Raw genomic sequence first — 16,473 nt, 5'->3', positions numbered from 1 at the left:
ACAGGAGCGGACTTACGTACCTCCTTGTATGGGGATGCTTTGAGGCACCTCTATGGAGACTCCTGCATAACCAGGGAAGTTAAGGACACAGGAGTGGTATGTATTGGAACATCTGCCTGGTCTTTGAGGCCAGTTTCACAGCCAAGAAAAATTGCAATAGGAATTATTTCTTAAGTAACTGCTTTGTGCTCTATTACCTCAATACTATTACCACACTGGAGATCGATTCATTAACATGAATTCAATATCATTTTATAGTCCATACTCAGATTTCTGCAACTGTCCTCAAAATGTCCTTTTGAGTTTGTTGTGTCTAAGCAGGAAGCAGTTGACTCCAGGTGATTCTTTAGCTAACGGTTGAGACTGCAGCTCTGGGTGCGCCTGGTGTTGGCATGATGGTGATGTATAAGGGTGCCAGGTAATCAGCTGGTGCTAGCTGATACATACCCTCCTGCGGTACTTGCATTTTGAAGAGGGCTTCTTGGGACTGGAAGAAGTGCCATTCCTCAGAGGGACACTTCCTCTGTTGGCGTGGTTTCAGATGCAGTGATGGGCTGTGGGAAGCACGTTGAGGAGGGCCGGCCAGCTGGCACCCCCTTTAACAAATGCACACAGTGCACAGGCAGCCCCCAGATTGGCCTCCTGATAAAGCCACTGTTCCTAGGGTCAGAGGGGAGGGTGGTGAGGGGACAGCACTCGGCCCTCCCCAGACCCTCTGAGCTGCCCTTGGAGCCTGGCACTGTCCCTGTAAGAGGTCTGGGTGGAGCAGAGCTGCCTATCTTCCCCCACCTGCCCTCTCAGAGTACTCAGGCTCTGTCACTGGCAACAAAGACCAGAGACGGACTGAGTCAGCTCGGTGTCCTGCGGCACGGAGTCAAGGAGAGAAATGACCCGGAAGACTCGGTGTTTTCAAGACTGGACTTCCTGTGGTAATGCAGGGCACAGCGTTCCATGAACATACTCTTCCCAGGGGCTTCTGATGGGCAGGCTGCAGCCTGCAGGCTTCCCTCTGTGGTCAATGCCCACCAGACTTTGAAGACAGCAGTGAGAGGAAGTGACCGGCAACTACCTTGGTGATCTCCTGGGTCCACCAAGAGCCCAACACACTTTGCCTGCTGCCAACTGAGGTTTAAAACTAGATGTAGCTACATGAGAAGAAACCGCCCAGGGGACAATCTATGGTGAAAGTAGGCCCTGCTTTGAGATGGAAATGACTTGGCTGGAGGTACCATGGGCTGAGCTTTCACTTGTACCTCACTGGTCAGACAGGACAAGAGAGCCAGGGTCAGGGGGTGCTTGGTCCTCCACCAGTCACAGAAGCCTCAGGCCGGAAGGCTCCTTAGCCAAGAGTCAAGCGTCCTGGGTTTTGTCCCCGGTTCCAGTGCTGGCCACTTAAGTCCAGCCCCACTCCTTCTTCAATAACAGCCCCTCACATTTCTGGGCCCCCTGTGATCCCCAAAGCCCTGTAAGATCCCAGTGGGGGCCAGGCATGGTGGCTCATGCCTGTGTCACTTTGGGAAGCCAAGGTGGGTGGATCACCTGAGGTCAGGAGTTCAAGACCAGCCCACAAGGCAAAACCCCGTCTCTACTAAAAATACAAAAACTAGCCAGGCATGGTGGCAGGTGCCTGTAATCCCAGCTACTCAGGAGGCTGAGGCACAAAAATTGCTTGAACCCAGGAGGCAGAGGCTGCAGTGAGCCGAGATCGCGCCACTGCACTCCAGCCTAGGCAACAAGAGCAAAACTCTGTCTCAAAAAAAAAAAAAAAATTCTCAGGGGGTTCTAAGAGCCCAGGAGGTAAGACTGGAATTATTCTCATTTTAAAATGAGGGAAAGCCCCAGGGAGGAAAGAGATCTTGTTACCAGCAAGGGGTCCCAATCCAGACCCCAAGAGAGGGTTCTTGGACCTCGAGCAAGAAAGAATTCAGGGTAAGTCCACAGTGCAAAGCAAAATCAAGATTAAGAAAGTAAAAAGAGTAAGAAAAAGACTGGGCATGGTGGCTCACGCCTGTAATTCCAGCACTTTGGGAGGCCAACGCGGGCGGATCATGAGGTCAGAAGATGAAGACCATCCTGGCTAACATGGTGAAACCCTGTCTCTACTAAAAATACAAAAAAATTAGCCAGGCGTGGTGGTGGGCACCTGTAGTCCCAGCTACTCAGGAGGCTGAGGCAGGAGAATGGCATGAACCCGGGAGGTGGAGCTTGCAGTGAGCTGAGATCACGCCACTGCACTCCAGCCTGGGCGACAGAGTGAGACTCCATCTCAAAAAAAAAAAAGAGTAAGAAAATGGCTACTCCACAGGCAGAGCAGCCCCGAGGGCTGCTGGTTGCCCATTTTTTTTGGTTATTTCTTGATTATACATTAAACAAGGGGTGGCAAAGAAAGACCAAGAGGGAAAACGGCTGTCTTCAGAAAAGAAGCATTTTTGGAGAAAGATCGTTTCTTTCACAGTGTCCCCACAAAGGTGCCCACTGGTCTGGAGGCAGTTAACTTGGCTCCTGCAATAGAAGGAAGTGAGACAACCTGCCTCTAGGCCACTTTCCAACCCTTAAATTCTGTGGTTTCGTCTGATTTAAAAAGCTGCCAAGCTTAGACAAGGGTGAGGGAGACATACCCCACTCCCAGAAAGGCCTGTCCCCAAGGAATCCCAAATTGGTGTAATTCTCAAATGGAATGTGCAGACCCTTCTCCACACCTTGGCCCATTCAAAGTGCATCTTATGAATGTGAGTGAAAAATAACACTAAAGAGAACTCCCTGGGCATGCCATCACTGAAGGTGGATTTTCCCAGCAGACCATGACCAAGCTGGGGTTACACTGCCAGAAGCACTCCCACTCCCATCTCATTTGTGCAATTTTTATGGCCCTGCTCTTACCAAGCTCAAGGCCACATCACAGACCCTACTGACTTCTCTGGGATGAGCAGGTGGCCTCCTGTCCCTGCCAATTCTTACATTCTCAAGTTAAAACTTCCCTTTGAAATTAGAGGCCTCACCCATTGTGGTGAAAGGTCACAGAATAAAGATTCCATCCATTACAAAATTTCTCATATAAAATTTTTCTTATTGTGGTTTATGTGTGAAAAGACTGTCAACCAACTTGCAGGAAACAATGAGACCGGCCCGCCATGTGTAAATTAAATTTGAATCTAGTTTATTTGCAGAATTTTACTTAACCAATTGTCATTTCTTCCTGTTTCTCACCACGATATAAAAACTTACCCTTTGTACAGGTATGAAAAATGCTGAACAATGAATAAGTAGTGAATATTGCACATTTAATGTCCAAAATAAAGTTGTCGTTTTTAAAGGTCACACTACATATGTGGGAAGGAAAAGAGTTGAGCACACTTAAGAAGTATGTGTCTCCACATAAGTGATTTTAAACTATGGAAAGAAAAATGAATTCTAACTCTCAGTGCTCAATGAGAGATAGTACATCTGTACATTAAAAAATAAAAATTATAATCGACAACATTCCTTAGCAATTGCATTATCCCAAAAGAGGATCAGTAGTATAATTATTTTTTTTCAAGTTATTTTCATCAGGAATCAGGAACCTACCAGAGTGGAGGAAACCTCAAATACAGCTACTCCTGGACACTGATGCCTGAGGCATGCTGTGGAAACCGGACCAAAATGAAGTCTGCATTAGTAAGTCTAGAACTTTACCCAGCACAACCCAGACACAAATGCAAGATGGTAGAAGGGGATACTTCTTTTTTAAGCAACACACTTATTTTCCAACATTATATTCTTCACTTTGCTTAATAAGACAAAGTTAACTGATCAGAAAAATGATCAGCTACTATCTCAAAATGAGCTGCACAGTTGGCCCAAAATGAAGAGCAGGAAGTAGTAGAGGATTAAGGGCAAAGTGCCTTGTTGTTAGGCCTGTCATGAAGATGTGGGATGAAATCTGTCTCGGGCAACAACTGATGTTAAGCTGACGTCTGCAGTCTCAACTTGCCGCTAGCTTAATGTGCCCTGCATGGGGCACAGCTACTGAAAGCTGATGCTGCCTAAGCATCTAGGGAATTACACCACTTGGACCACACTGGCACGACTCTAACCCCAGGGCTGGGGCCAGAATGAGGTAAAGAAGGCACCACGGGTGTAAACCCAAGGAAGCACTCTCTTGGCACCTGCAGGCAAGCACCAACTTAGATGTGTGCCTCGTTTGTCTCACCCTAGCCCTGGCCCTGCTAATCCGGGGCACACCCCTTTTAGGATAACATGGACTAATTTGGACACTTTCCCCAAATTGCAGCCCAGTTAGACATGATGGTGGAAAAGGTCTAACTAAAGACATTGCGGGGGAGACGAGTGTGGTGGCTCATGCCTGTAATCCCAGCACTTTGGGAGGCCAGGGTGGGCGGACCAAAAGGTTTGAGACCAGCTTGTCTCAACGGCTGGGTGAAACCCCGTCTCTACTAAAAAATACAAAAATTAGCCAGGCGTGGTGGCGTGCGTCTGTAGTCCTGGCTACTTGGGAGGCTGAGGCAGAAGAATAGCTTGAACCCAGGAGGCAGAGGTTGCAGTGACCCGAGACCATGCCATCGCACTCCAGAGCCTGGGTGATAGACGAGACTCCGTCTCAAAAAAAAAAAGACACTGGGGGATTTAGCCTGGAGAGGACTAAGAGGTGAGGGATAGGGTGGAAGTGGTGTCAGACATGTGATAACAACTGAAAATATCTAAAAGTCTGCCTCAAGGAGGGGCAAGAGAACAGCCCCAGCCTGAACTGCTCTAGGCAGAACTACGACCAATAGGCAATGTAGAAACATCTCGGTTCAATAGAAAACAGAACTCCAGAGCCTGTCAATGGCAGCCTGGGCCTGCCCATCACAGGCTGGACCACCAGGCACTGGACAGGAGCGGAGGAGGATCCCTGCAGAGTGAGAAGGGCACTAGATGAACCTGAATGACCCTTCTGACTTTGAAAGTCTACGATTCCAGGACATTTGCTTCCTGCTCCAGAAGAAAGAATTTTAGGAATAGAAACTCAGTGAAAAAGTATATATCACCTTCATTTGAAAGGAACAAGGCCATGAACACTCTCGGCTTGTATGACATGTACACGCTGATTTTGATGATGAATTGGGAGGAACAAGGAGGCTGTCACTTGGTTGAAAGGAAGTTAGGCTGGTCTATGGGTTTTCATTTTCTGGACTAGGCTTCCCCCAACCTCAAAGAAGTGAGAGACTCAGGCACACAACACCTGTGGGGCAGAGGCATGCGATGGCTGAGCCAACAAAGGGTGGTGAGACTAAGAAACGAGTCCTGCCTTGAAGCTGAGGTCCCAAGTGTGCAGGAGCTTTGGAAACATGTACGGGTGGGTCCCGACTCCACTGCTACTGTCATGCTGTGTAGACAACTGTGTAGACACATCTGGCAGGACCTCCCTCCCTCTATGTCTGGTGTGTTCCAGCATCCTGCCCTTCACTTGTTCTATTAATAGGCAATGGGGCAACATGATTCAGGGATGCCGCCTGCCTCTGCCACCCACCTGTGCACTGCAGCATGGGGAGTGATGGAGAGGGAGAGAGATGTTTTTCATAGCAACCAGAATGCTGCCTCCTCTTGATCCCAGGAAGCAGTTAGACATCCTTATTTGGTCCCGATGCCACTGTTGGCCACCCTACGGTGAAGTCTGGAGCCCGCAGCCGTTCACCCTCCGCACTGCTCAGTCCACGAGGTCTTGGTCTTGCTTGATTCCAATATTGATGTGCAGCACCCATCACTGATTCTGAAACCACTGCCTCACGCTCTCTGGAGGCCAACAATTTTTTCAAGCAAAGGCTCCCTACCCCTGCAAGCCAATGGGTGGGCTGGTCTCTCTGCTGCCCTTCTTTCCCAGGAGGCTACAGCAGCATGGCCATGTCTGAACTATCTTAGTGTCTTTATAGCATGTTCCTAGCCCAGAGTTTCCCATAGAAACCTAGGAGTTGAGTCAAGCTTCCAAGGTTAAGCAAGAAAGAGTTAAAGAGGAAGCGCTTTCACTGACCATCTCTGACGATTAATGAAGTTCAATGTCAAATAAATTAAATGACATCAGGCGTAACAACCTACAGCAACTTTAGCAGCTGAAACACTTTATAAGATAGTGTGATATCCCTATAATTTGGTTTTTAACCAGTTACAACCAAAGATTGATTTTATTTTTTATAATATTTACAGACCAAAAACATTACACAGATTAATCATAATTTTCTTTAAAATGTGCATACTGTCACTCCAAAATTTCACATCCTAGGATAGCAATAATTATATCCTCCTCAAAGAAAACACGAAGTATTTCCAAACAAAAATCAGTGTTGCCAGATCAGACTAATAAACTGTACACAGCTTGTCAAATTTTCTTATACACAGAACAAGATGACTAATTTTGAAAACAGAGAGAAGCAAAAATAAGAAAAGCTGAGACAGGTCCCTCTGAGATGGACATTTGGTGGCCTGTAAAACTCAAGAGACTGGACAGGATGTTCTTTATCAAAGCTGCAAAGCGTGTCTGTGAGGAAGAATCATTCCGTCCAACTAAATAAATTCAAAGTAAAGAAAAGCTCCTACCAACTTCCCAATCTGGGGGGAAGCATTCCACAAGGACATTTGAGGAGAGATTAGCACTCTGTTAACTACATCCCTACACCCCTACAAACGTTCTTGGTGGCTTTTTAGACATTTTTAGGTAAATATTCTCGGGCTACAAACTACCCATACACAAAGACATATTAAGCCAGCTGTGCAGGCAAAATCCACGTAGAGCTGACAGAATGAGGAACGTGATAACAGAAGTCAAACTGCTCATTCCCAGGATAAATAACATGAGCAAGAAGATGGCCACAGAACAAGGCAAAGTTACACACAGGCTTTGGTAATGAATGAACTGTCAACAACAGAAGGCACGTGGCTATTGAAAAAAAGCCAAATTTCAGTAGATCTCCTGACCTGACCCAGTTTCCACAGACAAGTGTTTCAGCAGACAAGTGGCTTCATCTGAGTTTAAATATGAAGTTAAAAAACAAGCAGGGAACAGAGAATGAGGTCTTCAGTCTCCCTCAGTCTCTGTCTCCTGACAGTGAGCCTTTCAGATATCAAACATGGTGTCTATCAAAGGGTGCAAACTTAGGCATCGACAGGGGCAAGTGATGTGAATGAGACTAGGGTCGGGGCCCGAGGGAATGCCCAGACTCTCCTGACTGGAGAGAGGCAGCCCTGTCTGCACGCCTCGCCAAGTGGACCAAACAAAACACCTGTGTAAAACATGCTCCTCCCAGACTGCCAGCTTGCCACCCTGATTCAGACAGGCAGCTCCTTTTCCATGAGGACACATGGCTGGATGGAAATGGACTTGTCATCATCTCTACTGCCCACTATAATCATGATCAACGGTCATATTTTACACATGACCCACTTTAACGAACTCGGCATTTTTATCTTCCTTCTGAGAAAAACAATACTTTAAAACTATTGTATCTCCCCACATTTGAGAAATGCAGAAATTTTCAAAATTGACTTTTTTACTTTGGAGGAGCACAAATGGGGTTTAAAAGTAAGGGTACTATGTGACTTCCAAGGTTGTCAGATCTGGAACACTTACATAAAACGGAGACAGAAGTGGAAACATACAAAGAACTCCATCTGGAGGTCTTGTGAGATGACTGGGACATTCGGCAACTGTGAGTGGCTCTGTACCCAAGTGGAACTTAGTAAGTTTCTCTTGTGGATAAATATAAAAACTGAGAGTCTCCAGAAGGTCTTAAGAGCGCGCGCGCACACACACACACACACACAAACAGACACACACACCCCTCAGAATTATCTAATATCTAATGCCTCCCAACTTGCGTCTCAGTCAACTACACATGGGCCGAACTGAGCTCTACAGTGAAATTGAGCAAAGTTACTTGTGCAACAGGAAAGTTACATGTAAACATAAACAGCAATGGGTTTTTCAAGAGCCTCAGTGCTACTATCGTATGTGGTCCAAATAATGCACTTCTGGATACAGACAGTTAATGAGAAGAGCCAAGAAGCTTTTCCCATCTTGAAGGCAATGGCCAGGATGCCTTATAAATTGGGTGGCTTGCAATATTTGATCCTGGTATTCAACATACTGCTTACTTGATGACATGGATTCAAGAGCATTCAGAGCCTAAAAGACATGGAAGACGAGAGGGTTAACTCCACAGAGGCACATAATGTGACTGCCAGAGGTGCAGCACACCCATTATTACTATGTACTTCAACTGTGAGCCTTGTGGGAAGGAGGCCTACAGAACTGAGGTCAGGAGTCCGAAAGGCAGGCATTGATTAATTTAACCACAACCAGAAGGAGGCCAGCAGCCAAAGCCTCTGTGACCTTTGCAGCATCCCACACCCAGCCTTCCCTGTTTCTGTTCTGCGCTGTTTCCCAAACTTGCCTTACCAAGAGCCACTGCTGTGGCAGGCTGCTCTTGTTGCTGGGCACCTCACCTGCCACATCCATTTCTAAAGCCTGCCTTGTCCTCATTCTCCCCAGTCCCACCTGTGGGGTCCTCCCCACCAGAATGTCCACTCCTTCCGTTCCTAGGGCCCAACCGGAAATCCCAAGCACCAGCCTCATCTTGCTAAGGTGAAATCTGTTCAATCTGCTGTTGGATATGTTCCTAGATTATGAGATAATGTTATATGAAACTGTCTAACGGAAAGGAATTCTAGAGGCACCCGTTGCTAAGTGCTGCCAAGAGTAAGTGAGAAGGTTGTTAAATCTGCCAACAAGCATGAAGTACATAGGTTCCTCCCGAATCCTTCTGACAAATGACACAAAATCATGGCAGAAACTGTTTCCATTCCTCTCTTCAGAGGAAGAAGGAAAGAAAAACATTCTTTGACTCCAGAATTTTGATGATTCCTTTCTTCATAGTAGGAGAAGAGAAGGGGAAGAGACTGTATATAGAGAAAACAAAAAATCAACAGTGGCCCTTGATTTTTGGGTGGGGAGTTTCGTTTTCCAACGTAACAAACTCATCCACCCCAGGATTCTGATGGTGTTTCCCTCCTCACTGGGGGACATCCCCCACCATGGAGTGCCCCACTCCCTCCTTGTCCCTTTTACAGAAACCACTGCACTAGAAAATATGTATTAAAAGATGGAATGTGCTTGATTCAAAAACAAAAAGAGGTGATTTTTTTGAGGATGATAAATAAACCGGAATTTTAGAAATTAACTACCAGGAGGGCTGTAGATGGAAGTCTTTGGGTTGAAAATAAACTGAAGGTATCTGGGCATCAAATTAGGAGCTATGTAAACAGAGTTCAATTTAAGAATAGGAATCAATTGGGACAGGCATTTCCCATGAACCACAGTGTCTCTCTGTCTCTCTCCCTCTCCTTTCCTTCTTTAAATTTAGTCCCCCAAACAGTCTACTTTGACAGTTTGCCTAAGAATAACCATTTTCTAAAAGGACAACTTTCTACAAATCTGAATATCCTGATGACAAATATGTATGGGACATGCAGGGAGTCATCACTCTAAGTCTAAAGAAATGAAGACAAAGAGGGCAGGCCTGGACAGCCCAGAACCCCAGCTAAAGCAAGAAACTGATGCTCCAGGTACTGGTGGCCACAGGAGACGTAGCCTTCTCAAATACACCCTGCATCTCACTGACTTCACAACCTGCCCTCAGGATATTCATCTGCCCACTGGGATGTTTCATGTAAGACAACAGGGGATTCAAACAGCAGCTGTCTAGGCAATGAGTGACAACTATCAGCTATTTTATAAGCCCAGATCCCTGTGAAGAACCTGCTAATTATTCTGTCTGATCCTTGCTCTTAATAACCAAGATCTGACATTGCACGTGGCTAGCTGAAACATGAAAAAGCTGCCCCAGCAGAGGAGCTCAGGTGTTTAAGCTCTGACCACTTACAGAGACAGCCCTGCAGAGTGGGGAATGGGAGAGGCCTGGAGCCAGACTGGCCAGTATGAATTCCAGCCCCAACACTTACTAGGTGTGTGATTTGGGACAAATTACTTAGCCTTTCTCTATCTCTCTTTCCTCATCCAAAAAACCAGGATAATAATATTTCCTAGCTGGATGCAGTGGCTTATGCCACTTGGGAGACTGAGGGTAAGAGGATCGTTTGAAGCCAGGAGTTTGAGACCAACCTCAGCAACAAAGCGAGATCCAGTCTGTATAAAAAAAATTTTTTTAATTAGCCAGGAGTGGCAATGCATGCCTTTAGTCCTAACTACTTGGGAGGCTGAGGTGGGAGGACTGCTTGAGCACAGGAGTTCAAGGCTGCAGTGAGATATGATCACAACATTGCACTCCTACCTGGGCAACAGAATAAAACCCTGTCTTAAAAAATAAAATAGTTGCTGTGCTATAGCATTGCTATGAGGATTAAATGAGTTAACACTTTAACTCATTAATATTGGTCAAGTTAAAACTTATAACAGTACCTGGCACAGAGGCAGGACTCATAAATGCTGATCATCATTTTTTACTGTGCACCTTTGTACCTGGCCAGCATGTCCATAGGTTATAGGAATGTGGCCTTCCATGTGTGTAGAAGAAGCTGTCATTTCTAGCTACCATTCTGCCCATGTTAGGTTATTCTAGCATCAGTCAACAATAGTCAACCTTCAGACTCACAAAACAGGAACTACTTTCTCGGTTCCAAGCTAAAGCTCAGCTAATTTCCATCCATTCCAACTCTAGCCACATCTTCTGTGCAAGATCCCAGTCCCCAGCTCCAGCCCCTGCTCTAGCCCAAGCAGGTGGCAGATAAGTGCATATTCACACTTATCAGAACCAAATTTAATCCTAGACAGACTTTCATTTGGCCTTACTTTTCTACAGTGACAGTAACAGCGATCTAGACAACTGCTTGCAAAAATTTGGAGGTGGGCATATGAAACCATTTTCCAATAAGTAGGGCACATGAAAGGGAACAGTGTGCTACCACCACAGAGCATCATGTCATGATGGGTACAGGCTACAGCTGCCACCTCCCTGCCTTCTAGGGAAGATGTGCAGGCAAACTTCTAACCCTTCATTGTAAATACTGACCTGCTGAGCTTTGGGAGTCAGATGTAATTCAGAGCCAGGCTTCAAACGGATCTGATCTTCCATAGGAACCTGAACTGAAAGGAAGGCAGCCATGCTTCGGGCAACCACTCGGAACCTTAGGCATTAGGGAGAGGTCAGAAGAAGTAAATGGCTATTAAAGTAAGCATTTTGAAATAAACACCATATTCTCTATGACAAAACAACACTAATACATTTCCAGATCGACTATGTTGTTCACCTTCTCAGGAAAATCTTAAAATATGATCAAGAAGAAGTTTTATCCATTATCAGCATCCAAACAATATATGTATAAATCAGATTCAAGAATGAAAGTGTTGGCAAAGATGTGGAATAACTGGAACCCTTGCACATTGCTGGTGGGAATGTAAATGGTGCAGGCACTAGGGAAAACAGTCTGGCAGTTCCTCAACAAGTGAAGCATAGAGTTACCATAGGACCCAGCAATTCCGCTCCTGGGTATACACCAAAAAGCTAAAAACAGATGTTCTAACAAAAACTGGTACACAAATGCTCATAGCAGCATTATCTGCAATAGCCAAAAGGTTGAAACAATCCAAATGTCCATCAGCTAATGAATGGATAAACAAAATGTGGAATACAAAAGAATATTATTCAGCCATAAAAACAAATGAAGTACGGATACATACTACAACATGGATGAACCTTGAAAACTTTACGTTAAGTGAAAAAAGTCCAACATAAGGGGCCACACATTATATGATTCCATTTATGTGAAATGTCCAAAATAGGACTGAATATATAAAGTCATAATATCAATTAGTGGTTGCCAGAGACACAGGGGTTGAAGGGAATGGAGGTAACTACTTAATGAGTGTAGGGCTTCCTTTTCGAGTGATAAAAATGTTCTGAAGCTAGATTGTGGTGATGGCTGCAACAATACTGTGAATGTTTTAAATGTCACTGAATTGTGCATATGAAAATGGTTACTGTGGAAAGTTTTAAGTTATGTTTATTTTATCACAATTTAAAAAAAAAAAGAATAAAAGACACAAGCCAAATTTAACAAAATCACACAGTCCTGCTATCTTCTACCTCAAACCAAGAAACATGATGTTAACTGGTTTGGAATGAGTGAGTCCCAAAATTACAACACCACAATGGGCTATTCCACAAGAATGCTGACATCATCAAGTTTGCAAATTCTTTTCAACATTGACAAGGGCTTGAAAAGAAAACCATGACGTAAGTAAGTATGATGACAGAAAATGGGAAGCTAATGGCAAATTCTTCCATGCCTTGGGATTTTTTGCAACAAAAATCCAGACTTGTTTCTCATTACTTATCCTTCTTACCAACAGGCCTTTTATTTGCTTTTTCTTGTTTTTGAGACAGTCTTGCTCTGTTGGCCAGGCTGGAGTGCAGTGGTGTGATCTTGGCTCACTACAACCTCTGCCTGCTGGGTTTAAGCAATTCTCCTGCTTCAGCCTCCTGAGTAGCTGGGACTATAGGTGCTTGCCACCACACTCAGCTAATTTTTGTATTTGTGTTTGTATTTTTTTTTATTATTTTTGAGACAGGGTCTGACTCTGTCACCTAGGCTGGAGTGCAGTGGCATAATTTCAGCTCACTGCAACCTCTGTCTCCCGGGTTCAAGCGATTCTCCCACCTCAGCCTCCAGAGTACCTGGGACTACAGGCATGTATCACCATGCCCGGCTAATTTCTGTATTTTTTGGTAGAAACAGGGTTTTACCATGTTGGCCAGGCTGGTCTCAAACTCCTGACCTCAAGTGATCCGCCCGTCTTGGCCTCCCAAAGTGCTGGGATTACAAGTATCAGTCACCACGCCCGGCCACCAACAGATCTTAACCCAGCTTGACTACTGAACAGTTCACTAGACTGAGTCCCTCACAGGTTCTGGGTTTCCCTGAACCCATCAAGTGCCCACCTGACTTGGCTTTTAAACTAAGCTCGCATACCATCCATGACTGGTTCCAAACCAAAAAGAAATCAGTAGTGCAGTTAGGTTACAAAGTCCAAACATAACAGGAGATACTATTAAAAATACTGTTTGAACTGAAAATTTTTTTAAAAGGTAAGAAAAAATTAAAAATGCTTTTTAGAATATAAAGATGTAATCAGGCTGTGTGTTTTTTTTTTTCCATTAATCTCTCTGGAGAACCTAGATCCTAAGTCGAAAAACCTACTAAAGTATCACAACCTGTAAGTAGGTACAGATGTCTGAGGCCTGTTTAGAAGAACAGTGTTAGAAAGATGCTTCCTTACCTGTTAGACAAGGGCGACTTCCGGCCCAACCCAATCGCTCCCAGGATCCCAGAGCTGAGCCTCTCCTCAGCCACAAGGGTCTGCCTGCTCTGAACCATGAGCAGAATTCGAATGATAGATTCTGTCAGGACGGAGTCATTCTGCTCTGTCTGAATGAGGGAAAGCTGAAGGACTTGGTGCCACCACAAAAACAGCTTTGCCTCTTCCTCCACGGAGCTAGGGGAGGCACCAGAGGAAAATAAAATTAGAAGTAAATTTTTTCCACTCCGATTTAACTGCAAGTCCACATCAGAGTTTTAAGGATAGGAGACATTCAGTACTTCAAAAGCATAGGCTAATGGCTGATGTAAATAGAGCAATGGGATTGCAACCGCCGCCATCTGTGGAACATCTACCACATGCCACCGTGATGAACTTCGTGTCCTTCCACTTCATCCTCGTGACAGCCCTATCAGGTAGGGGTTACTATCTCCACTGAACCGGTAAGGAAACTGACGCTTGGTGTTTCAAAGTGCCAGTTTTAGCAAACAAAAAAATCTGCTCAGAAGATTAGCCCATTAATTAAGAATCTTTCCAAAACAACTGTCACCATACCTTAAAACCTTATTTTGTATGCACCACTTGGTTCTGTGTACTTAAAGCTACACTTAAGCTCTAAATTCCAAGTTAACCAAATACAGCAAGTTTGATATAACAGCCTGAGGGCCAATATACCTTGGGTACACCTGTTCCAGCCACTTGCTTAAGATGAGCAGCACTTTCATTTCGTTCCTTAGAGTCTGTTCGCTGTTTAAACACTGAAGCAGGTAGACATAAAGAGTCAAGTAACTGCCCAGGGTGAGGCACTCCTGCAGGAACTCTTCCATGGTGAGCTCGGGAACCTGAAGGGATACCAGAATGGGCCCCCATCCTGAATTCTGATTGAGAGGGCCTAAGAACATGAAGAAGAGACATTAAGATATAGGCAAGAATCCAATTACTTGACAACTGTAGCAAATACTTTCACTTCAAGCTTCATGTTTTGTTTTTTTTGTTTTTTTTGACATAGCAACCTACGAGATAAGCTTCATGTCAAGACAACATTTCTTACAGTGACCCTGGAGGCTACAAAAGTCAAATATACGTCAGGGCTCAGACTGGGAAGCCCTTGGGTCAGATGCTTGTCCCCAGCGTAGCCACCAGAAAGGTTTAAGAAATCAGAATTCAGGGTTGCATACGTATAAATCACCTTTCTATCACATTATGATCCTTAAAACCACATGTAGACACTGCCTGTCCTGATCAGCTAAGAGGTTTAACTTTAATACCCTTTTTAAGAACATATGAACACTTACGCTTTCCCATGGGAAACTCTTATCACTCACTCTGTGAGAAGTTTTAGTTATCAATGCTTAGTTTACCTCATGTATTGAACTGTTTGATTTTCAGGAACACAGATGAGTTTGGAATAGCAGTGTTATTCTAATGGTTCTCTACTCTTTGGGGAAGGGAGGGTGGGCTGGCATGGTGACATGCACACCACCTCCATGGGTGGGCATGTGCTGTTCATGGGGAGTCAGGACAGGGCAGATGGCAGGTTGTGGGCACCTCCTGGATCCTTACTCCGATACCCTCCTTCTCACCCCTCTTTCTCTCCCCCTGACTGCAGTGTGATGTGCTATCTGGATATCAGAGGTGAGAAGTGCTGTTCTCAGCAATTCTTAATCAGACTAAGCTGCTTCCAGAGTCTGAGAGTTTAGAGGTAGACGGTAAAACAGATTTTTAAAAAGGAGGGGTGACAATGAATGAGCCCTTCATAATGCTTTAAAAGGTCTGATAAGCAGCAATTTTAAAAACTTCTATGAAAACTCCTTTTACCAAAAGTGACAAAAACAGGGAAAATTAACCTCATGGACCATGGTATATAGCATTTGTTTTGAGGACTATGACTTGGCCTATGACACAACACAATTTGCACGTCATAACAGGTTGGTCTGACCCTCCAAAACCAACGTGAAGTGGATTAGAGCTTCTCTCCCTTGAAACGTGACTGTACTAACAGACATGGCCACAGGTTCTCATGCTAACTGCAGATCTTTATGAAAAATACATATATTCAGAAACATCCACAACATTTGCAGAGCAGAAAATTAGAATGACACATCCCTCACTGGGAAGAGTCTAAAAAGATATCTCCTGATGACAATGCTTTCATCTTTCTGGAAAAGACCGATACAATGGAGCACAAGATGACCTCCTCTTACTTTCTTTGAAGTAGGCAGTGATGCAGGCTTCCGTAGTCTCAGCCATGTGGCGGACGGACGCCAGGCTCTGGCAGGCTGCTGTTAAAAGGGGCAGCACCACCAGTCCATGCATTTTTTGGCCAATCCAGGTCCGGATACTGCCCCGAAGGAACTCTGCCGTTGGAATAGTTGCATTGTTCATCATCATCAGGACTTCCATAAAGAGGCTGCTGAGGGCCATGTGGCGGGTCTGGCTTTCCATATCTGAAAGGAACATAGAGACACTCAAGAATGGCTGCCAGAAAGGTGCTATCCATGTGATCAGGAGAATAACAGTACTTCAATCTTAGCTGCTCTCCAGGCAGATACTCTCCAGTGCTAGTAGCTGACTGCAAGGGACCAGAAGGAAGGCTCCGGATGGTGTTGAGTTTGTACAGATAGTATGCGGCACACAGTTTCTAAGAGTAAAAGCAGGAACTACTGTGAGTTCCCTGGGTACAGCAGCATAGCAGAGCAATACCTTAATAAATAGACAAATCTGAAGCTGGTGTGAAAGAGTAACTTATCAGAACATGCCTAGTCAGTCTTTATTTTCCAACCTTTGTTCATGGAAAACCAAATACGTAGATCTCACCAGTCATTCAGTAAACCAAGTAGCAATAGTATCCACTATCACTGCCATCACTGTCAATATTCTAGGGTGATTTCCACACATTAAAGGTTATTACTTAAAACTAAATATAAATGTAAGGAAAAATCTTTGCAAAGTGTCCTAACAGCAGCTCTTTTATTTCTTTGTTTTTTAAATAAGGAAAGTAAACCAACTGGTAATTTTTCAAAAAAGTTGGAGGTAAAAAGAGAGGAATTCAAGAAAAAGAACAAATTCATTTTACAAGAGAACTGCAAATAAGAGAAGGTCACTGA

The 16,473-nt window shown here is 44.6% G+C and overlaps 1 protein-coding gene across 2 annotated transcripts in view; it reads right to left on the bottom strand.

Annotated features, from left to right (window-relative positions):
* Positions 1-3,134: 3,134 nt before the first annotated feature.
* Positions 3,135-16,473, bottom strand: part of EPG5 (ectopic P-granules 5 autophagy tethering factor) — a 121,205-nt gene continuing 107,866 nt past the window's right edge. For both annotated transcript variants that reach the window (XM_007974156.3, XM_073006345.1), the window contains exons 40-44: positions 15,571-15,813; positions 14,042-14,258; positions 13,328-13,543; positions 11,061-11,175; positions 3,135-8,158 (exon numbers count right to left, since the gene is read on the bottom strand). In XM_007974156.3, the coding sequence (XP_007972347.3) occupies positions 7,976-8,158; positions 11,061-11,175; positions 13,328-13,543; positions 14,042-14,258; positions 15,571-15,813 (974 nt within the window). In that variant the 3' untranslated portion in view covers positions 3,135-7,975. The remainder of the gene's footprint in view (positions 8,159-11,060; positions 11,176-13,327; positions 13,544-14,041; positions 14,259-15,570; positions 15,814-16,473) is intronic.

This window comes from Chlorocebus sabaeus, chromosome 18, assembly GCF_047675955.1.
Source record: "Chlorocebus sabaeus isolate Y175 chromosome 18, mChlSab1.0.hap1, whole genome shotgun sequence".
NCBI classification, from domain to species: domain Eukaryota; kingdom Metazoa; phylum Chordata; class Mammalia; order Primates; family Cercopithecidae; genus Chlorocebus; species Chlorocebus sabaeus.
Note: the sequence above shows the minus strand (reverse complement) of the source record. Positions and strands in the feature narration are given on the sequence as shown.